The sequence below is a fragment of the Mauremys mutica genome, chromosome 2 (genome assembly GCF_020497125.1).
Source record: "Mauremys mutica isolate MM-2020 ecotype Southern chromosome 2, ASM2049712v1, whole genome shotgun sequence".
Classification (NCBI taxonomy): Eukaryota; Metazoa; Chordata; order Testudines; family Geoemydidae; genus Mauremys; species Mauremys mutica.
The window spans coordinates 229,952,907-229,973,952 of record NC_059073.1 but is presented as its reverse complement, the minus strand read 5'-3'; the positions used below and the strand labels follow the sequence as shown (position 1 = coordinate 229,973,952).

The 21,046-nt window shown below is 40.1% G+C and overlaps 1 protein-coding gene across 1 annotated transcript in view; it reads left to right on the top strand.

The window, feature by feature from the left end:
• CHN2 (chimerin 2) overlaps positions 1 to 21,046 on the top strand; it is a 204,407-nt gene that overhangs the window by 77,619 nt on the left and 105,742 nt on the right. Inside the window, exons 2-3 of the mRNA XM_045008140.1 lie at positions 6,083 to 6,121; positions 16,718 to 16,773. Coding sequence (XP_044864075.1) covers positions 6,083 to 6,121; positions 16,718 to 16,773 — 95 coding nt within the window. The remainder of the gene's footprint in view (positions 1 to 6,082; positions 6,122 to 16,717; positions 16,774 to 21,046) is intronic.

Below are 21,046 nucleotides of genomic sequence, written 5' to 3'. Positions count from 1 at the left end.
TTCTTAAGCATTTTTTATTCTATTTCTTCTTTGTGAAGACTAAAGCAAATTAACTGTAGAACTAATCTGCTATTCCTCATTCCCATTTTCCAGTATCATTTTTACTTGACCAATTTTCTCCACTCTTTTTTCTGCTTAATATGACTGAACTGCTGTATATTGGGAATCCTTTGATTTTGTTGAAATATTTTCTGAAGTTAGCATTCAGCATTTCTTTTGTTCTCTCTATTATCCATTTAACTAGCTTCTAGATAGTATTTTAGATATACCATGATAAATATTTATCTTCCAAATTGGTCGTATTTCAAAGCCTTTGATAAACAATATTGTTGTTAGTATTCTTTATGTGAGTGTCTGTTGCCATTTCTAGTCTTTCCAGCTCTTTTTATTAAATTTATGTTCCTCTTCTGTATTACATTCCCAATATAGTAAAGAATTCAAATAAAATCCTCTGGGCATTTTTTAGTCTTTCAAAGTCAGCCTTTCTAAACTCCAAAATGTTTGTGTTAGAGTTGACCCTATGACATTTTGTGATTGTTTCACATTTGATGTTTTATGCTCACTGGTTTTTAAGTGATGTCTAGTGTCAGCCTTATTTGTAACACAGTACTTGGCTCATTTTCTGAAATTAGGTCCCAAATAATTGTTGAAAGTGTGGATCATTCAATAAAACAGCAATAGGAAACAAGCATGTACTATGTCTAGGAATATGTCAGCACATTTATTTTTGCATATTATTACTATCCAATCAGCACCTAATTACTATGATCAAAACTAATATTACAAGGCCCTCACCTTCCTTCAACTTGGGCACTATTTAAAAAAAGACATGAAACCTGGACTCAGTGGCCCCTCTTCAAACCACCTGCATCTATACAAAATAGACAAAAACAAAGTATATTAAGTTGTCGTAAAGTAACTGAGGGGATCACCCAAAATCTGATGGACAATCTCAGTACTCCAGTGATCCAAACCAGGTTTCACCTGATGGTGAAAAGTGAAGAACAACCCAGGTGATTTCACTTCACATATGAAATAAGAGGGGGAAAAATCTGCAATATGTAAGGTCTTAATCAACAATCAAATTTTGAAATGTATCTCTTGGCTTGCTTACTGTTTGTGGAGAATGGATATGAACAGTTTTCCATTCTGCTAAACAGAGGCAGAAATGATGTAGCTAATGGTATGAGTAGCATCCAAGGGACCAGGAAACCAAAAAGGAGTGAATTACAGTAATCTTGTCTGCAAGTGATGGGAATTGTATGACTACAGGTTGGGTACATGGAGACGGGGGGGACTTTCCAAATAATTCAGAAAGAGAAATAGATACCCTGAGCTCTTGTTGAGAGCAGCCTTGCATGATACCTGAATTCTGCACCTGTCCCATTAGTAGTGGATTCACCCCCTATTAATGGGACAACAAATTATACCTGTGAGTTTCATTACATGTTTCCCTGAGCCATAAACAGGAACATTGTCGCTCTGGATTGAATTTAAACCAGCTGTCAATCGCTTCCACACAGATCTGTGCCATCAAATACCATCCATGATGGTTTGACAGTAAATAACACTGATAGTATTTACACTGTGTGAATGGTAGGTATTATGTGAGTCATGTATACGATATACACCTGGAGAAGTAGGATGGAACCCTGCAGTGTCATGCATTAAGAGTCTCTTAGTAATGGCATGTAGGTGTCCCTCACCACTTGTTGAGAGCTCCCACTCAGGAACATTTTCATCCACTGAGGAGTGAATCCATCCCCCTCCCGTCAGGGCCAACAGCCTGACAGATCTGACATAATCAGCAAGTGAGAAGATTGTCCTTTACATTGACTAATGTTATCTCCATACCACAAGTCTGTCTGCAACTAGACTGTACAGTGTCAAGCAGTTTATAAACATTTATAGCCTCACTGATGTATAAGAACATAACCTGATTCACTTTGCTTTTTCTAACTGCTACAACTAACATTCATCTGTAAGCAGGGTGCTGGAACAATTGATATAGTGGAGTGTGTGTGTGCTGAAAGACATTCTGTAAACCCTGTATATAATGGAAACAACTTCAAGACCTGGGGTGCCGCCACATCCCCTATCACCCCTAGTTCTAGTACCTGTGTCTTTCCATCTGTCCAAACTGTGTATACTTTCTCACCCAACAATTCATAGGCTTTCTTTTTCCCAGATCAATATCCTAGATAAACCAATAATTGCTACCTTAATGGTTAAAGAGGTTAATGGAAAATATTTCTAAATTAGTAAAGCAGATTTTGTAGTGTTCTGGGAAATGCAGAAAATTTTTAGGAAGCAAGCCATGGAGGTGGGTGTAAACTCAGTAATAAAATGCGGGGGCCAGATCTTCAGCTATTTTGTATGTCAGACTGTTTCTCCACTGACCCTGAGTATGCAAAAACCAGAGAAGAGAATAAAGTTTTTGACAAAGTATTGTATGTGGCTCATGTTATTAAGCTGCATTGTGTTAAACAATATGTGAAGAACCAGTTATACAGAAGACCTGGAAAAAGAATGTATTTAGAATTGTAATCTCATAGGGAAAAATGAGTGTTTGTCTTTACTATCTTAATGTCTTCACATAATATAAAAATAATTACCAATTATAATGAAGTAGAAAGCTAGTTACCCTCAGACTGCTCTAATATATGCACCTCTTTTGGTTTGAGAGCCCTTTACATTTGGCAGTGTTGTCTACAACAGATGAAGTGGATTTATTTGAAATTCAAGTCTAGTGAACTTCATGAGCAATATATCTGCAAATTGTTGCAGGTTATTATCCCAGGTAATAACTGTGATAATTGCTATGGTTTCTCTTTTTAAAAACAAAGTAGTTAAGAGTGGCATACTGTAGTTAATCATTAACATTTCCAGTAAACAAATTTTTTCATGGAGGTATATAAAATGTGTGTATTTATAAATAGACATGGAGCGTGAGCTAATTAAAATGTGATTTAATTACATTAGCATAACTCGAGTGGGAGTTTAGTATATACCAAATATTTTAATTAGCTTGCATCTTTTTATTTGGAAGATTAATGATATGCCCCTACATGACTGTTTACAGTGTTTAGCAATATGACAGTTTAGTGCCAAACTAGTATACGTGACCCCTTTAGAAGTAGCTGTTTATTTAACTGTTAGTATTCAAGCTGGGTAGGTTGTTGACAGTGGGGTATTCTGGGATCTCTGGATATTAAAGCTGAACATGAGCTAAAATACACAAGTCTGCTAGCCCAGGGTTTAGCTGGCTTGTCCAGTCAGTATCGCACTCTGTCCCCGGCTGCTGGTGGCTGAGATATTTATACAAGCCTACTACAGCCTTTAGTTCAGGTAGTAAAGGCTCATGATTTTAGATCTTGAAGTCTCAGGGCTGGTCTACACTGGGGGGGCGGAATCAATCTAAGGGTACGTCTACACTACAGGATTATTCCGATTTTACATAAACCGGTTTAGTAAAACAGATTGTATAAAATCGAGTGCACGTGGCCACACTAAGCACATTTAATTCGGTGGTGTGCGTCCACGGTCCGAGGCTAGCATCGATTTCTGGAGCGTTGCACTGCGGGTAGCTATTCCGTAGTTATCCCATAGTTCCCGCAGTCTCCCCTGCCCCTTGGAATTCTGGGTTGAGATCCCAGTGCCTGATGGGGCAAAAATTATTGTCGCGTGTGGTTCTGGTAAATGTCGTCACTCATTCCTTCCTCTGGGAAAGCAACGGCAGACAATCATTTCGCGCAAGTGTACTAGAGAAGCAGTGTATCAGAGAACCAGAGAGCACAGCCCCTCCATGTCAGATCCCGCCGAAATGATGAGCTGCATGCCATTCACAGGGGGTGCCCCTGCAACAACCCCACCTGTTGATTCCCTCCTTCCCCAGCCTTCCTGGGCTACCGTTGCAGTGTCCCCCCATTTGTGTGATGAAGTAATAAAGAATGCAGGAATAAGAAACAGTGACTTGTTAGTGAGATAAAATGAGGGGAAGGCAGCCTCCAGCTGCTATGATAGTCCAGGCAGTACAGAATCTTTTCTTTACACATGAAGGGCGGGGGCTGATGGAGCTCAGCCCCCTGTTGCTATGATGAAGATGGTTACCAGCCATTCTGTACCATCTACTAGGAATGACCAGGAGTTTTTTACCCAGGCGCCCCCAGCCGACCTCACCTGAGGCCAGCCAGGAGCACTCACGGGCTGATGATGAGGACAGGTACCAGTCCTGTGCAGCACCATCTGCCACAAGGCTGATGATGAGGACGGTTACCAGTCATATTGCACCATCTACCACCAGTGAGGGAGAAAGAGGATACTGCAATTGAGTGCCGCAGCATCGCGTGTACTAGCAGCATTCAGTAGACATAGGGTGACATTTAGAAGAGTCAAGAGACAATTTTTTTCCCTTTTACTTCTGGGGTGGGTGGGGGCTGTAAATTGACGAGCTATGCACTGAACCACCGCGGACAATGTGTTTGACCCTACAGGCATTTGGAGCTCAGCCAAGAATGCAAATGCTTTTCGGAGACTGCAGGAACTGTGGGATAGCTTGAGTCTTCAGTCCCCCCTCCCTCCATGAGCGTCCATTTGATTCTTTGGCTTTCCGTTACGCTTGTGACGCAGCAGTGCGCTGAGTCCCTGCTATGGCGTCTGTCTGGAGATTTTTTTAAAATGCTTTGGAATTTCGTCTTCTGTAACGGAGCTCTGAGAGAACAGATTTGCCTGCCCATACAGTGATCACATCCGTACGGTCCATGCTGGAGCTCTTTTTGGATTTTGATTTCGGACTGCATCGCCACCCGGGCTGATCGGAGCTCCACGCTGGGCAAACAGGAAATGATATTCAAAAGTTCGCGGGGCTTTTCCTGTCTACCTGGCCACTGCATCTGAGTTCAGATTGCTGTCCAGAGTGGTCAGTGGTGCACTGTGGGATACCGCCCGGAGGCCAATACCGTCGATTTGTGGCCACACTAACCCTAAACCGATATGGTAATACCGATATTAGCGCTACTCCTCTCGTTAGGGAGGAGTACAGAAACCGGTTTAAAGAGCCCTTTATATCGATATAAAGGGCCTCTTAGTGTGGACGGGTGTGGCGTTAAATCGGTTTAACGCTCCTAAAACCGGTTTAAACGCGTAGTGTAGACCAGGCCTAAGATACGCAACTTCAGCTATGTGAATAGCGTAGCTGAAGTCGAAATATCTTAGATCGATTTACCTCTCGTCCTCACGGCGCAGGATCGACGTCCGTGGCTCCCCCGGTCAACTCCGCTACCGCCACTTGCGCTGGTGGAGTCGAAGGGAGCGCTTTTGGGGATCGATCGCTATCCACCAATACGGCGGGTAGTCTAGACGTACCCTAAGGTTCAATTCCCACTGCCAACAACTTTCCTGGGGGCATCACGTAATGCTGTTGGTAACACAGAGCATCAGCTTTTTGTCTCCTGTGTTTGTCTGTTCTTTGCATCAATGGATAATAATTTTAGTCTTTTACATTCAGTTGCAGTTTTTCCACTGTACATTTTTTTTATTGCTAATGCAGTTCCTGGAAAATTTGTAAATCACACATTGGATTAAATGTAGGAAAATTAATTGAATCATCCATGTTGGAATCATCAGATCTGAACACATCCGAGTCCAGTCTTAGTCACACATGTTTATTGGCATGTTACTTACTTTTTAAAGCCTTGATAAATAAGTTAAAACCGTGATCTGAAATCAAATTATAATTTGTTTTATTATGCCAAGCCCAGTAAATACTGTTTGAGCTCCCTCTCTAGCTGACCAATCAAGTTAATTACTTTAAATATATTTGTGAGCAAAGGAGCTATATGAAAATTGGTAAGAAATTAATTCTGTCATATTAAATAATTTGTAAAAATGGTATTGAGTTCATAAGTAGTGAAAGTGATATTCTTCTCTAACATCTAGAACTGTACTATAAATAAACATGCAGTTCTCTTGAACAGGAAATGTGAATACTGCTGACAAGCTGTGGTCTCTACAAAAGACATGTTGACAGTTTGACTGAGTGGCCAATTGATTGATTTCTTCTTCTTCTTTTTTTTAATTCTAGATGCTGAAGAATACCAGCCTCCAATATGGAAATCCTACTGTGAGTATATCAGAAATCAGTATAAATATCAAAATCATCTTAAAAAGAAGTTTCAATTGGAGGGGTTTTCCCTCTCTTTAAAACAATTACCTAAGTGTGTTCAGCTCTTGTGAAAGTAGCTGCATTGACAAACTGAAGTTTTCTGTTTATTCAGGTAACCAATACAATATGGGTTGCAGCAATGCAAACTCCTGCATTCTCTCTCACTGATGTGAAGTTCTATAGGGGCCATTTCTGTGGGTGACAGAGTAGTTTGATCTCTCTATCTATTCGGATTTGGTTTCCTTGCTGAGGCTGCCAAAAAGGATTCTTGTTATGGCAATGAGTTCTTCACTGTGCACTCTTGCTGAGCCTGAATTAGACTGAGTGAACCAAATTTTTTATACAGGCCACAAAGCTACCTTCAGGTGATAATCATTTTTGATCCCTAGCAATTTAATCTGGTTTTAAAGTGGTGGTTTACAAGTAAAAAGCCCAATATACTATTTTCAATCTTCTGGACTATCCAGTTCTCCTACTAAAATATCACTTATATGAAATGTAATGCAGAAATATGTTGTATACTGCTTTTATTTCAGTTGCACTGTACTATGTGTAGCACTGAGCTGATACAAAGCAGTTGGCTTTTACAATCTTGGTTAAAATTTGATTTAAAATAAAAGATTAATTTTAAAAACTTCACTGAAAATTTTAATGAAACTGTGGTGGTGGTGGTGGTGTTTGTTGTTGATTACCACATCATTATCAAAATGAAAATGCACAAAAGCACAAAGCCCTGAAGTTGGCACTGATTCACCAATATATTTAAGCATGCTTATAACTTTAAGCACACAAGTAGCCCCACTGACTTGAGTTGCAGACAATCTTAAGTACCTTGCTGACTTCAAAGATGTCTCCTTAGAATCTAAACACTATACATGAATGATCTTAGAAAAGTGAGAGTTGTAGCCCTGTTGGTCCCAGGATATTAAAGAGACAAAGAGAGTGAAGGTACTGTCTTTTATTGGGCCAACTTCTGTTTGTGAGAGAGACGCACTTTTGAGCCTACACGAAGAGCTCTGTGTGGCTCAAAAGCTTGTCTCTCTCATCAACATAAGTTAGCTCAATAAAAGATATTGCCTCACCTACTTGTCTCTCATGGAAAAGTAATACAGCCCCAAAATGCATTGTTTTTCCACAGATTTGGTAGAATTATAAGATTTTGCTGGGAATACTTCTCCCTAGACTTGTGTTTTGCCACTGCCTTGTTTTTTCTGAGGAAAAACTAATTCATTTTAACTTAATAGAAACTGACAATGTGATAAATTAAGCCTCAGCAAGATTATATTGACTTCAGTGGAACTAACTTATGCACACTTTAAGTTGTACACACACTTAGTAGCTTGCTGAATTGAAGCCTACTTTTGCTACTTCCTCTCCTAATCAAGCTGTACTGAATTTTATTGTTTTCAGAGACTAAATGCTTCCTTTAAAAAAAAATTGCAAAATTAACAATTTTGGGAGAGGTAGCCTGACTATACTTGTAAAGGAGTGCTTTAAATCCATGTTTTTTAGAGTGAAATCCTCGCCCCTGTAGAAGCCAATGGAAAACTCCCATTGACTTCAGTGATCTCAGGCATTTTGGAGTGTGTGATACAGCCTTTTTATGGAAGAGTTCGGGACAGAGCATGAGCTTTTCACATCATCCTATAGCTGTATCACTTGTCTTGTGTTGACCAGATTATCACAGTGCAGTGAAGTATTTTTTCTTAGTTTTGTTTTCATGAAACAGCCAATGGAAACTTTTAAGCAAACATATCTAATTTACAGAGCATGATAAATAAGTTATTATTAAGATATATTCAAGATCCGATTTTGTGGTTGACAACAAAGTCATCTCAGCATCTAAATTTCATGTCTAAATGACTCTCTGGAAAAATTAACACAGCCCCAACTTGCATTGTATTTAAATACATTTGATAGTAGTATAAAATTACAAAGATTACTGTTGAGAATATTTCTCTGTAGACATATGTTTTTCATTGCAGTCTTGGTTTCTTTGAGGAAAAACTACTACTTTATTCCTTCCAAGAAACTGACAATATGATAAGTTAAACATCGGGAAGATTACGCCCAGTGGCGGTATTAACCTATGAAATGATCTATCACTGTGTAATATCATAGTTTTTGTTTAAATTAGTGTATGTATTCTCTTGAAGTGTCCGTATTCATTGATATTGATCATTATTCATGTATTCTAGTTAATTTTTCCCTTTTTTCAGTTTGTCAGAATACTACTAGAATATCCTGTATACAATTTTTAGTTTAAAATGTCTTTAATTACTGAGACAAGGTAGGTGAGGTAATATTGGACCAAATTCTGTTGGCGGAAGTAATGTTCAGAGCTTTGTGAAGCTCAAAACCTTGTACCTTCCACCAACAGAAGTTGGTCCAGTAAAAGATATTACCTCTCCCACCTTGTCTTTCTCATATCCTAGGACCAACATAGCTGCAACACTACTGCATGTAACATTTAATTTCTGTATAAGTTTAGAGACACTATGTTGTCTTTTGATATTTATTGACATACTAATCAAGCTCCCAATCCTGTTATCTGTACCACACTGGTCCTATATCCAGACAGAGCCCCATTCAAGTTTACAGTGCTCACGTGCATGCAGAGATCCACCCATATGGAACAGCTTGCGGGACCCAGGCCTTACTTAATGACATAGCCTAAAAGATTGTTTTAACAATATTTGGAATCACAGCTGTGTAGGTCTGCTGCAGAGAGGATGCCTATTTCTAATGTCTGAAAGGTCTTCAGTCAGTGATTGCTCTGTCAGAAGATGCACCAGACTCTGTTTCTTCATTTTATTAGGCGATGGAGAGGACAAGTGACCGTTACTTTAATATTACTAGTGGGAGCCCTGGTACAAGTTAGAAAGTAGCTAACAGCCAGTGAACACTGAGCTACATCATGGATTAGATTTCTATCTCAGTAATCAGTCAATAAGTAAACATGTTTCCAACCACTAAATTGTTTATGTTCTGTTGCACATTAGGAAGATTATATTAAAATATGTCTTTTCCCCTTCTGCCATTACTAAAGAAAGGAAGATAAGAACTGTAGTGTAAGCTAAACTAGTCTCCACGCTCTGTTTCATATGTGAAGCAGACAGTTATTTTTATATTTGAAGTAGAATAGGAACAGTTTTTTTGTTTTGGCTCTCTAGCAGCACTGTATATGTGCGCTTGTGTCTTGGAGAGGAAGTGGACCCCAGTTTGTTCTATTCTTAACTTGTTCAAGATTGATATGTTCTTAGGGTATGACTACACTGCAGTTAGACACCCGTGGCAGGCCCACGCCAGTTGACTTGAGCTTGTGGGGCTTGGGCTAAGGTGCTATTTAACTATGGTGTAGACTCTCAAGCTCTGGGACCCTCCCACCTTGCAGTGTCCTAGAGCCCAGTCTCCAGACCGAGTGCAAACATCTGCACTGCAGTTAAACGGCCCCTTGGCCTGAGCCCCGTGAGCATGAGTCAGCTGGCACGGGCCAGCCACAGGTTTTTAATTGCAGCGTAGACACACACTTTCATTCAGGCTTGCTCGGTGACTAATTTCAGCGTTTGGAAAGATTGTCCTTGTCACGTTGGTGTTTACCACACAAGATGCAGAGGGCATATCCTAGTACCAGCAGATGTCACCCCAGTGGTCTACTCCCTCTGAAATGCTTACTTCCTACCCCTGAACAGCTGGAAAAGGTAGAGTAATGAGGCAGAATATCTGAGTTACGGCTCAGTCAAAAACTAAGGCTCCCTTTCTGCCATGTTCTTAGACATGTGTCTGAGGCCATATCTACACTACCACTTATGCCGGCAAAACTTATGTCGCTCAGGGGTGTGAAAAAACACCCCATAGCAACTTTAGTTTTGCTGGCATAAGTTGTAGTGTGCACAGTGCTATGTCAGTGGGAGAGCTTCTCACCACATAGCTATCACCACTCATTGAGGTGTTTTTATTATGTTGATTGGAGAGCTCTCTCCCATCAGCATAGATTGGCTACATGAGCGATCTTACAGCTGCATCAGTACAGCTGTGCCACTGTAAGCTCGCTAGTATAGATAAGGCCTAAGTCTAAGTAAGTGAGTAGTCCCACTAAAGTCAATCAAACTACTGATATGCTTACAGGTAGGCATGTGCTCAAGCACCGCTTAAACTGAGGCCTAACGGCATAAATCAAGGATCTTTATAAAACTTCTCCAGAAAGGAGGCAGTGGTTTCGATAGGTCCTTAAGTAAAAACAAAGATGCACATATTCTCTACCCATCATAGTGTAACTGATCATTAATCTTGTATAGTTTAAGAGGGGAGTCTTGAGTTCTCGACACATTACAGAATTTAAAAGACAGCTGGAAGTCGGTCACTTTTTCCCTAACAGAAGGAGAGTGAATATAAGGTTTTCAAATGCCACCTGGGATGGGATCTACAAATATCACACAAAACACAGGCAGGCAGTGGTTGAGAATCCACCTTTCCTGCAGACAGGAAAACCAGCCATGCCACTGCTCAGCTGTGAGAAATTTCAGTTATGGGAGAAACCTCTCAGCTACTGTGGGCAAATCCAAGTATAAAGAGGGAGTAACAAGAAGGAGAGGACTGAAGAGTTTGGGACTCCAAGGGAGTAACAACTCTCTGCCACAGGAGCTAATATAACATGACAGACACCGGTCATCGACGATTCTGGGACCTTTGGAGCTAAATGCATGAGCCTCTACTGTATGAGCCAAAAGCCACATGGCCCTTAGCTAAGGAGTAGAGCAGACTCATTAATCTCTCTCTAAGTGGTCTCAGTGCCACTAGATGGGACAGAGCACCACACCCAGGAGATATGTGAGTTACAATAGCACCAGACTGGCTCTGAGCTTCTTAAAGCCTCCTGGAGTACAAGGAAAGAAAGTACATGGGGATGAAAGCCCTGAGGGCCAAGAGCTTTCTTTGGAGTTCATTTATGTTATATTTATATACTCTGCCTTTTTGTTGATTTTAATTTAAGCCACCGCTGCCTGGGTCAAGAACTGACCCAGTCCATTTGAATTAGGATTTCGCCCAAGGCGGTGGTATCCTTGACCACTGACACCATCATTTTGTTGCTTGACCACAACAGGTTTCACAGTTAGAGAATAGGCTTTCTTGAAAAGGAACTCCAGAGTTTCCCTTATTCATTCCAAAAGACAATTCAAGCCCTGTCCTCTAGCTGTAACAAAATAAGAGATGTGCATGCCCTCTAGTGCCTGTACACCAGAGCAAATGATTATTTAAAGTTTTGTTAACCCTTAGAAGATGCTCAGATTGGCTGTAGTACACACCAGTGCCAGACACACCACTTACATTACAAAGTTATTGTTCAAATGCCTGCTGTAAAGCCATTTTTTAAACTTTGATATTGCATTTTAGACCCATTATTTTTGTGACATCACTGTGCACTTCATCTGTATTTGATCCTGGAATAAAGAGCCACTGCCAGGCTGTGGCAGTCTCTAAGTAACTATGAATCCACTTTTTCCAAAGGTTAATTTTTCCAAGGCAAAAATAATAACAAATCACTTTGTTGAAAGCATCTCCTTTTTTTGATCAAGGAGAATTTGTCTCTAAGCTATCTGTCAGCTCTAAAGGTAGAGGTAGACTGGGTCAGATGCAATCACATATTTAATACTATCACCAGCAATTATTTTGCTGGCATTTCAAGGCACTGTTTCCTATATATTTCAAGATTTTCAAAAAACAAATGTCTGGATTTTTCTCATGTTCTGAGCGCTGAGCAGCTCCTGCTAAAGGGAATGTCAATCAGAGTGCTGAGTGCTCAGCACTTTTGGAGATGTATTGAAGTTAATGGGAGCTGCCAGGTGCTTATCCCTTCTGAAAATTAGGTCACTTAATCAGCCATCTAAATATGATCAAAGGAGTTTAGCTGTAGGCACCCATTTAGTAAAATCTTGGCCATAGTATTTTACTTGTATTTTTATCACACCCATAGACTTAATAAATATTTGATATGTGAACAAGATAGAACACCTACAGAAAAGGACACAGCTTTTGATATCATTGATCACTCTCACTCTCCTCCTTATCATCTTCTCATTGTTTCTGAGATGCTGTCCTTGGCCACTGACACTGTCAGCCTCTTTCTCCAGCAGCTCCTCTGGGTTGTCTTGCTGTCAAATTAAAATTAACGCAGCCAAAACTGAACTCCTTGCCTTTCCAATTCACAACATTTCCTTGTTAGAGTTGAATTCGCCTGCTCGCCACCATCCAGCAAGTCATTCAGGCCTATGACCTGGGGTCATTTGCTACTACTGCCTCTTTGTGATGGGGTCCTCTTCTCACCGCTGGAATGGGTCCTTCTCCTGGGGTTTAGCACTGTATGGCCAATGCCCCTTCCTGCCATTGCATGCCAACTCTCTCTCCATCGGCAGCCTCACTTTCACTGCAGGAGCTGCTGTTGCCTCTTCATGACTTGGCCCTCTGGCCAGGTCAAGTCAGTGTTCCTCCCCCCAACCTCTGCACAGGTGAGCTTCCCCCTGGTTAGGGCTTTTCTCTCACCCTTAAATCTCCTGCCTTGCAGCCTACTTGGCTGATTGGGCCCACCCGGCCAGCTCAGCCCTCTCAGAGCTAGTGTGGGAAGTACACCCCACCACACTCTTCCTCACCCAGAGAAAAGATCCATTCCTTGCTATTCTGAGCTTTAGATCAATACCAATAGCTGCTACTGGATAGAGTCCAATACAGCTCCCAATGGGATAACAACTCAGATTCTTTTCCAAAGTCAGAACAGTAGTTCTGTCTCCAAAGTGGCCAGACATGAAGAGAGTAGCTAAATTGGGTAAAAAGGCAAAAAGGACTTACAAATACTTCTATACTAGACATCACTCATAGAACAGACAGATCTAGAACCTGGTGACTGTGTTTGTGTCAAACTGGATGGAGAACTCCACCTGTCACAAGGAAAAGGAATTCATCGCCCGGCTCGTATCTGATTGAAACTGATGGTGGAGAGTTCAGTGGAAACCATCAATATATTCAGTTTGTTTCTCAGAAAGAACAATCAATAGAGCAAACTCTACAGATGGCAGATGCAGAACAAGAAGACGACTGAATGATTCTGAACTGACCACACCCAGTTGCAACTAATGGACAGCTGGATGACCAAGTTGTTACACAATTGAGTCTTGTATAGAAAACCAGTAAGATTCTGAGACACTTAATAGACTGATACGTACTCAACATTAAAGATAGCATGACAGTATGACTTTTTTAAAAGAGAGAAAGGTAAAACTGAAAGGGGGAGACATGATGGAATGCTAAAACTGTATTACAGTGTTCACCCACTAGGTTGCACCATGTGCAACGTAATTTACCAGAGCTGGTAACAGCCATACTTGGCAGTGCATTAAAGTATCTTAAAAGAGAACAGCTCTCTTATACTCCTTTCCATGATGGAAGCTCTGTAGCCAGTCCATCTCTGGTACAGAAGCCTAACCTGATAGTAGTAGCCTTGTAACCTACTACTTCCTCCATGTACAAGGAGCACATGACAACATCAAAACAGTATCCAAATTATTAATTATTATTATTTGTGTGTTACAGTTGACTTACTGCTTCTTCCTCCATGACATTTCTAAGATCAGCGCTCTTTTCTCTCCCCACTCAGATAAATCTTTTCCAGACCCTTATCTTCCATCTCATTACTGCATAGATGAATTACCTAAGGCTCTCTGAAAACCACATCTCCCCCTTCCACTCTGCACAAAACATAATCTTTCTTGCTTTTCATTCTGATTGAACCGCTCCACTGATTATTCTCACTCCACCACATCAACCTCAAGTTTCTTATTTGGCTTTCAAGGCTTCTCATCACTCTGTGCCTCTCTACTGTAATTATCCTCCTGAACTGTTGCTTCATCCCCCTCTCTTTCCCCTCTGCTCTGCCAGTGATGTCAGCCTGAAAGCTGCATTTGTCTACTTCATCCCAGCCACTTCCACACTGTCTTCCGAATTGTTTCCTATACATGGAACACCCTTACTGAGCTGTTCCGCAAAGCCATTACTTTGTCATCATTTAAATATTTCCAGAAGACCCACTTCCACAATAGGGAAAAAAAACCAAGCTTTTGTAGGTCATGTTATAAATTGTTTCATTTATTTACTTTGTTAGTATGGCTGATTATTTTTTTGACAGATTTTTTTTTTGGAGCTGACAAATGGAATTTTATCCAAGACTAAATTTGTGTTTGACAAAATTTTGATCATTGGAAAAAAAACTTGAAATGAAAAGTTCTGGAACACCCCCCCCATTTTGAAATAGTAGAAAAATTTCCATGTTCTTATAATATTTTACTTTCCTAATTCCTCCCCATCCCCGCCTCCCTCTTTCTTTTCCACCAGAGAAAAATAACTATTAGTTCCCTCTTGCCTACATCTACATGCCTCAATCATCTTTGTCTTTTTAGACTGTGTATTCTTCTGTTCTTTTTAGGACCATGTCCTCTGTGTTTGGAAAGTGCTTAGCCCACAGTGGGTGCCAGCGCAATCAAAGTAAATAATAATAGGTATTAAATAAAGACATATATTCAAACTTGACTTATTCCAACAATGTCAACATCCTATTTTTAGATACTTAAAGGTTTTATATTTGAATATTGATTGTATTTAGTGCTCAACAGTGTTATCTCATATCAAGTTAAATGCCATGCTATTTTTAAACATGCTTCTTAAACTCTCATAAGGCCTTGATTCAAGAAGGAATTTACACATGTGCCTAACTTCAAGCACTTGAATAGTTCCAATTAAAGTTAATGAGACTGTTTACATAGATCTGAATAGTTAGGAACAAGTAGCTTGCTGAATTAGTAGTATCTCCAACTCCAAACGTTCAAAATCATGAGATTTTTTTTGGAAGATACAGTTTGGGTTCTTTGTAGTTTTGTTTAGTATTAAGTCCTTAGGGTATGCTGGTGGCCACAGTTTTTCATGTTCTACTGTGTAACCATGATGGTTGCAAAATAGCATTTTTTCTTTTTAAATGAAAGCTGAAATCCTCACTTATTCACATCACTCAAGGAGCTGGGAAAAATGCCATTTATCATGAGACTGGTGAAAAAATTATGGGAGCTGACGACACTGAATCAGGAAGGTCCATATACTAATTCATAATATTGTGTATATATTTATGGCCAGATTATACCCCTGTGCATAAAAACCTGTATAAGAGACAGGAAATCCCGAAGGGTTCTCCATTTTTATTTTCCATGTGATTGCCCAACCAGAGAGGGGATAGGGTTTTTATCCCCTGCTTCAAAACTTGCAGGGGGCATAACACCCAAAACTTGCATGTTCCCAAAGACTAGCAAAGAAGTCAGAGGAGTTACAAGTGGTGGAGGTGTCTGTGTGAAAGTCCCAGTACCTCCACACTTCCCAAGTTTCTTCACAGCGCTCTTCATCCCTTCTTTTAAAGGGTGATCTGTGGCACAAAGGGGCTCTGAAGAAGAGGTAATCCATATTAGCTTTTCAGTAGATACTCCATAGTTTTCCAAGGCTGAGGGAGTTCCCCATCACTTGTCTTCTTCCCACAACGTGCCATCTTGCTGATCCACAGCCCATTGGGATCTTGGACTAGGGATCATAATACCATAGAGATGGGATGCCCATCTCCCCTCTACATGTGTATAGAGGTCTACATACAGAGGGCTTCTCTTCAAGGGAGCAAGCCAAGCTTTGGGATTTTTACTAAAGCCGAGAAAAGAGGCACTCTATTTGCATTGTAATTGCTTGCCGTCATCATGTGTCAACCCACATTCACTACTTGTGGAATAGAAAGAGGAAGGAAGGAGACTCCTTGAATACATGAAGGGAGAGTAGTAGGAGTCAGCTATAAGGAACTATGGGAGAGGTGAGATCCAGAGTTCATTCAGTTGCTGTCCCTCGCCTTAGAACCCTCAGAATTAATTTGACTTTGGGAACCCTTAGGATGAGCAAAGTTGATCTGAAATATATTTGAGGGTCTTAGGTAGCACATTAAAAGGAAAAGGAAAGTGGGGAAAAGTTAGCATGTGGAAGCACTAGGGGTCTCATTCATTCATAAATAGTTATCACTCATGTCTTCAGTATGCATTGATAAGATTCTAGTGAACTTTCTTGGTAGTTCGTTGCAGTTCTTTCCTAACCAAGTCAAAAACACTGGAATTTTATTTAAAAATTCTACTATTGAGCTCTTCAGTAATACTATACGCAGCAGAGGAGTTTTATCTTGAAACATTCAGAAGGATTTGTTATATCTAGTCTTGCAAGCAAAGTATGGAAATACACAGTGCCAGCAACAATACAAAACTAAATTGGGATTATAAGAATAAAAAAATAAATAAATGTTACCAGTGTACAATTCCATGACTAATTTCCATATAAATGACTTGACTTGCATGCATTCTAAAAATGTCTCTGTACCCCACGCTTTTTTATATTTATTTGCATTTTCTCTGAAGCATCTGGCTAAAAATATCTGAATGAAAGTTTGTGCATATTGCAGTCCTCTAATTATTATTGCTTTTTTATATTTGACAGTGTATCAGTTACAACAGGAGGCACCACGTCCCAAGAGAATCATTTGTCCTCAGGAGGTCAGTTCTTCTTTTACTGTATCTTGTTAAATCTGATGAATTGTCAGTAGTGTATTCATATTGGGGATCTTTACTATATGCTGAGAGCAACTGTCTGTTTCCATTTTCTAAAATACTGTGAAACATATATTTTATATAATTGTTTTCAGATTATAAGGTGAGTCTTTAAAAATGGATTAATTGTTAAATCAGCTCCAAGATGGGCATACACAAGATTTAACCATTACCCTTTCCTTGTGGAGATGCTAATCAGGGCATTGTATGACTGTGCTCTACGCAATACCTAAATGATGTGTTTCCCTTTTTTCATAGTGTTGTAGGAGAAGGTCCATATATCTACATATTTAAAGATATGCAACATGTCTTCACTCAATTCATGCAGTTTCTTCATAAAAAGCACTTTTTCATGAAAGAAGGCTTGCCTGTCCAACGTTAGCGAGAGTGTTCAAGATAAAATATTGAATTAATAGTATTAGAACTTTTGTTCTGGCATGTCATGGAAACTTTAAAGTTTGTAGAATGTAAGAAATCTATGGAGCTGAAAGACTGCTGAATCAACATTTTCATGCTTGTCTGCTTTTTTTTAATGGCATTCATCTCTCCTAGTTTATCTAGTTATCTTTTGAATATGGTAATACTCCTTCCTTTCGTACTGTGTCTTGGTAATTATAAAAATAGGATATTGTAAGTATATATTGATTTCTCCAATAAATCAATAAAATTTGGGTTGGTTTTAGCTTCTAACATGTCAAGGACAAAGTGGCTGCAAGCTCCTACAATACATATAGTTACAATAATAAATATGATTATTACTAATAATACTGAGTTCTTCTCTATATAAATTTTATACAGTAATCAAATGCAATTAAAAATATACAAGCTGTGATGTTAAAAGCCCCTGAATATATAAGAAGAAATACATAGAAATTTATTAGTGTGATATTCCCAAAAGTCTTAATTATCTGCTTTGCCCTCCTCCCCCATGCTATTGTTTGTTTAAATAGCCAATATCAATGTAGTATCTGAGTGCCTCTCAAACATTAAAACATTTATCCTCACAACACTTCTGTGGTGCAAGGAAGTGTTGTACTGAGGCACAGACAGATCAAATGACTTTCCCAAGGTCACATAAAAAATCTGCACCAGACCCAGGAATTGAATGCAAATCTCCTGATTCTCAGCCCAATCATAAGACCAAGCTTTACACTTTCTGTCATAGATGCCAGCTAACAGTTATCTGAGTAGGGCAAAATTTTGGCACAAGAAGGAAAGCCTTCATGCTCTGTCAGCTGAGGGTATAAGCTGAGCGTACAAGATCATAAAAGAGACAAGCAAAATGCTAGTCTCTCTCACTCTGTCCTTGTCAAAAATGCTGCTCAAGAAAGACACCAACATGGTGACTCTTTGAGACTCCAATGCTTTAACAAAACTTTTCTCTTAGTTTCCCACACAAAACTGATGATAGCTAGTGCTCAAGGGCTGTAGCAGTTTTCAGAAGGAGAGCCCATTAAGATTTTTATTAAGTGAAAATCCAGATAATCAGTTCTTTCATAGTCATTCAGTATCATATCTTCAAAAAAGCCATGGGTAATAGGCAAGGAAGAGTATCACTCACTCCCCACTTCTGCCTTATCTACACTCACTACTCAGTTGTAGGTTGAAGAAATACAACTTAATCAAGAAGCATAGCAGTTAAAAGGATATTGCTAGTGGAGTAAATGTGTAGGCAAACAGGCCAATCAAGAACTCTGCAATAGCATACTGTCTCAAACATGGTGCCTTGCTTTGGTGGCTGATAACCTTTTGACAGGTGAGGCGCACATCACAAAGTCTCATAAATTCTAGTATACAACTTTGTCCTTGAGTCCTGGCTGGGGGTCTCTGCTCTGCCCCACCAGGACTGCAGCCTCCCTCCTGCACCTGGCACCTGCAGGGATCCAGTGTCACCTGCCCCAGGGCCATGCAGGGAGTTCTCTGCAGCTACACTGTCATGGTCCCAGCTCTCTCACTCACCAGCCAGGTGTTTGGGAGCCCTCCACAGGCAGGAACTGTTCAGCAGAGGGGTTCTTCCGAGGCCAAGGACTCATCATTCTCCTTATAGTCCTGTCCGGCGGTCTCTGGCTCTCCTCTCTCCTGCCAGGACTGCAGCTTCTCCCCTACCCATTGCACCTGCAGTACGTAAACAGTCTGTGCAAAAGTTAAGACAGGACTGTAAAGTAATTTATGGCTCTGTATCTTTGAGCTTTCCTAATTACACTCTTTTCCCACTACCACCTGCATAAAAATCTTTTCAGCAAAAACAGGTCATCACTCCAGTGAGATACATGCTGAACTGTTGAGTGTTGGGATATCTAATGATTTCTAATTAATAACCACAGGCAGTGTGAGTACTGTGAATATCCTGTCTTTCCAATAACATTAGATTAATGCCAGTATCCTTGTTGTTTTTTCTAGATTCCTTCCACAATATTTTAATGATGGGCATCCTTTACAAATAAAAAGTTTACTTAAAAAGCAATGTTCAGCAGGAGTGAGTTTCTAGAACAGTGTGCTGGTGTTTGCAAGTATAAAGATATACAATAAAGAAGTGTATTCTTTTATGATAGAAAGTCAATGTATGTAGTGGCTCTCCGGGATTATTCTACTGAAACAGTGGTTGAAAATGACACATTTGCAGCAAAGAGTTAAAGCAAGATGTGCCACATTTTGCTTTTATACCAGAATAATATTTTTAATAGCATTCAGTTTGAAAATGCCATTTCAACGTGTTGTTTTTAATTTGTGAGTCTTTTATCAAAAATATTTTAGTGTTAATAAAGTAAGGAATTACAGGATGAATGCTGACAGTGTTTGACTTGGGGACATTTTCAGTAACTATGGGTAAACCGTGAGTTTGTTACAGTTTTCTTTCTTTTCTCTCTCTCTCTCTTTTTTTTGGGAAGAGGGAGATGGGAGTGGGGTGTCTTGCAATGAGTCTTGAAATATATTATATTCTGTAGTAGGCTACATATTTAAAGCCACTCCGTTTAGTTAGCTTTTACTGTTCTGCTCAGAGCAAGACTTATTGACACAGTGCTGATAACAGTGTGCGGGTTAGTGGGCTTAGCTACATTAGGGCTTTCAATATTGTTAACAGTGGTTCAGCTGAACCAGTGTTAGCAACAGTGAGAAATTTGTCTGAAATTTCCCTAGTGTAGACAAGGCCTTAGAGCTCTAACCTATATTATTATGTAGAGAAATGTCAGCTAATTGCTATGTTCATTGTTCTGAATTCCAGCTGGGTTGTGTCTAAAGCAAGCAAAAAATATGGTTCCTAGAAAAAGCAGTTTCCTCTCTAATTTTGTATGATAATGAAAGGGAGAGGGTCTTTTTTTCTCTTGCAGAAATGCCTTTTTCTCAGCTGAAATGTGAGACCTAGGATTCTAAGGGAACAAAATAATATCATCATCATCATTAATAATCAATACTAGAGCCGTCAAATGATTTAAAAAAATTATCACAATTAATTGTGAGATTAAAAAAGTAGCTGTGATTAATCACAGTTTTAATCACGCTGTTAAACAATATTAGAATACCATTTATTTCAATATTTTGGGTGTTAATTGCTTACCTCTGTGCTGCTGTCGAGGTGTCCGCCTCCCCTGTACACCTGGTTGCCAATGAGTTGGAGGAACCTGTCTGCTGCTGGTTCAGGAATGATGCTGCTGCCAGCAGCTGCTGCTGGCTGAAAATGCATTCAGGCTCCTGAGTGCTTTGCTTAAAAAGACAGCACTCCTGCCCCCAACACACACACACACACACACACACACACACACACACACACACACACACACACACACACACACACACACACACACACACACACACACACACACACACACACACACACACACACACACACACACACACACGAAATGGCACCTTGGATTGAGCCAGGCGCAGCCACAGGAGGATCCAGGCTGTTGGCTCCGGTAAGATGCGACCCTTGTGCAACAGCACAGACCCTGCCTTGAGCTGCAGGCCAAGTGCCGGGCACCACAAGCCGCAGCAGCACAGAAATAAGCAATTAACACCCAAAATATTGAGATATCCAGCATGCTGTTGACCACCTCAATACTGCATTCACCACGTCTCTGATTCTGGCACATGCCTCAATGTGGCTCTCGGGGTGATACTCTCACAGCAACTTGGACCCCAGCCAGTTCTGTACACATGTTCCTACTACGCTTGGAAATTCACCCCCATAGTAATGAACTATGAAATACTGGGAAAG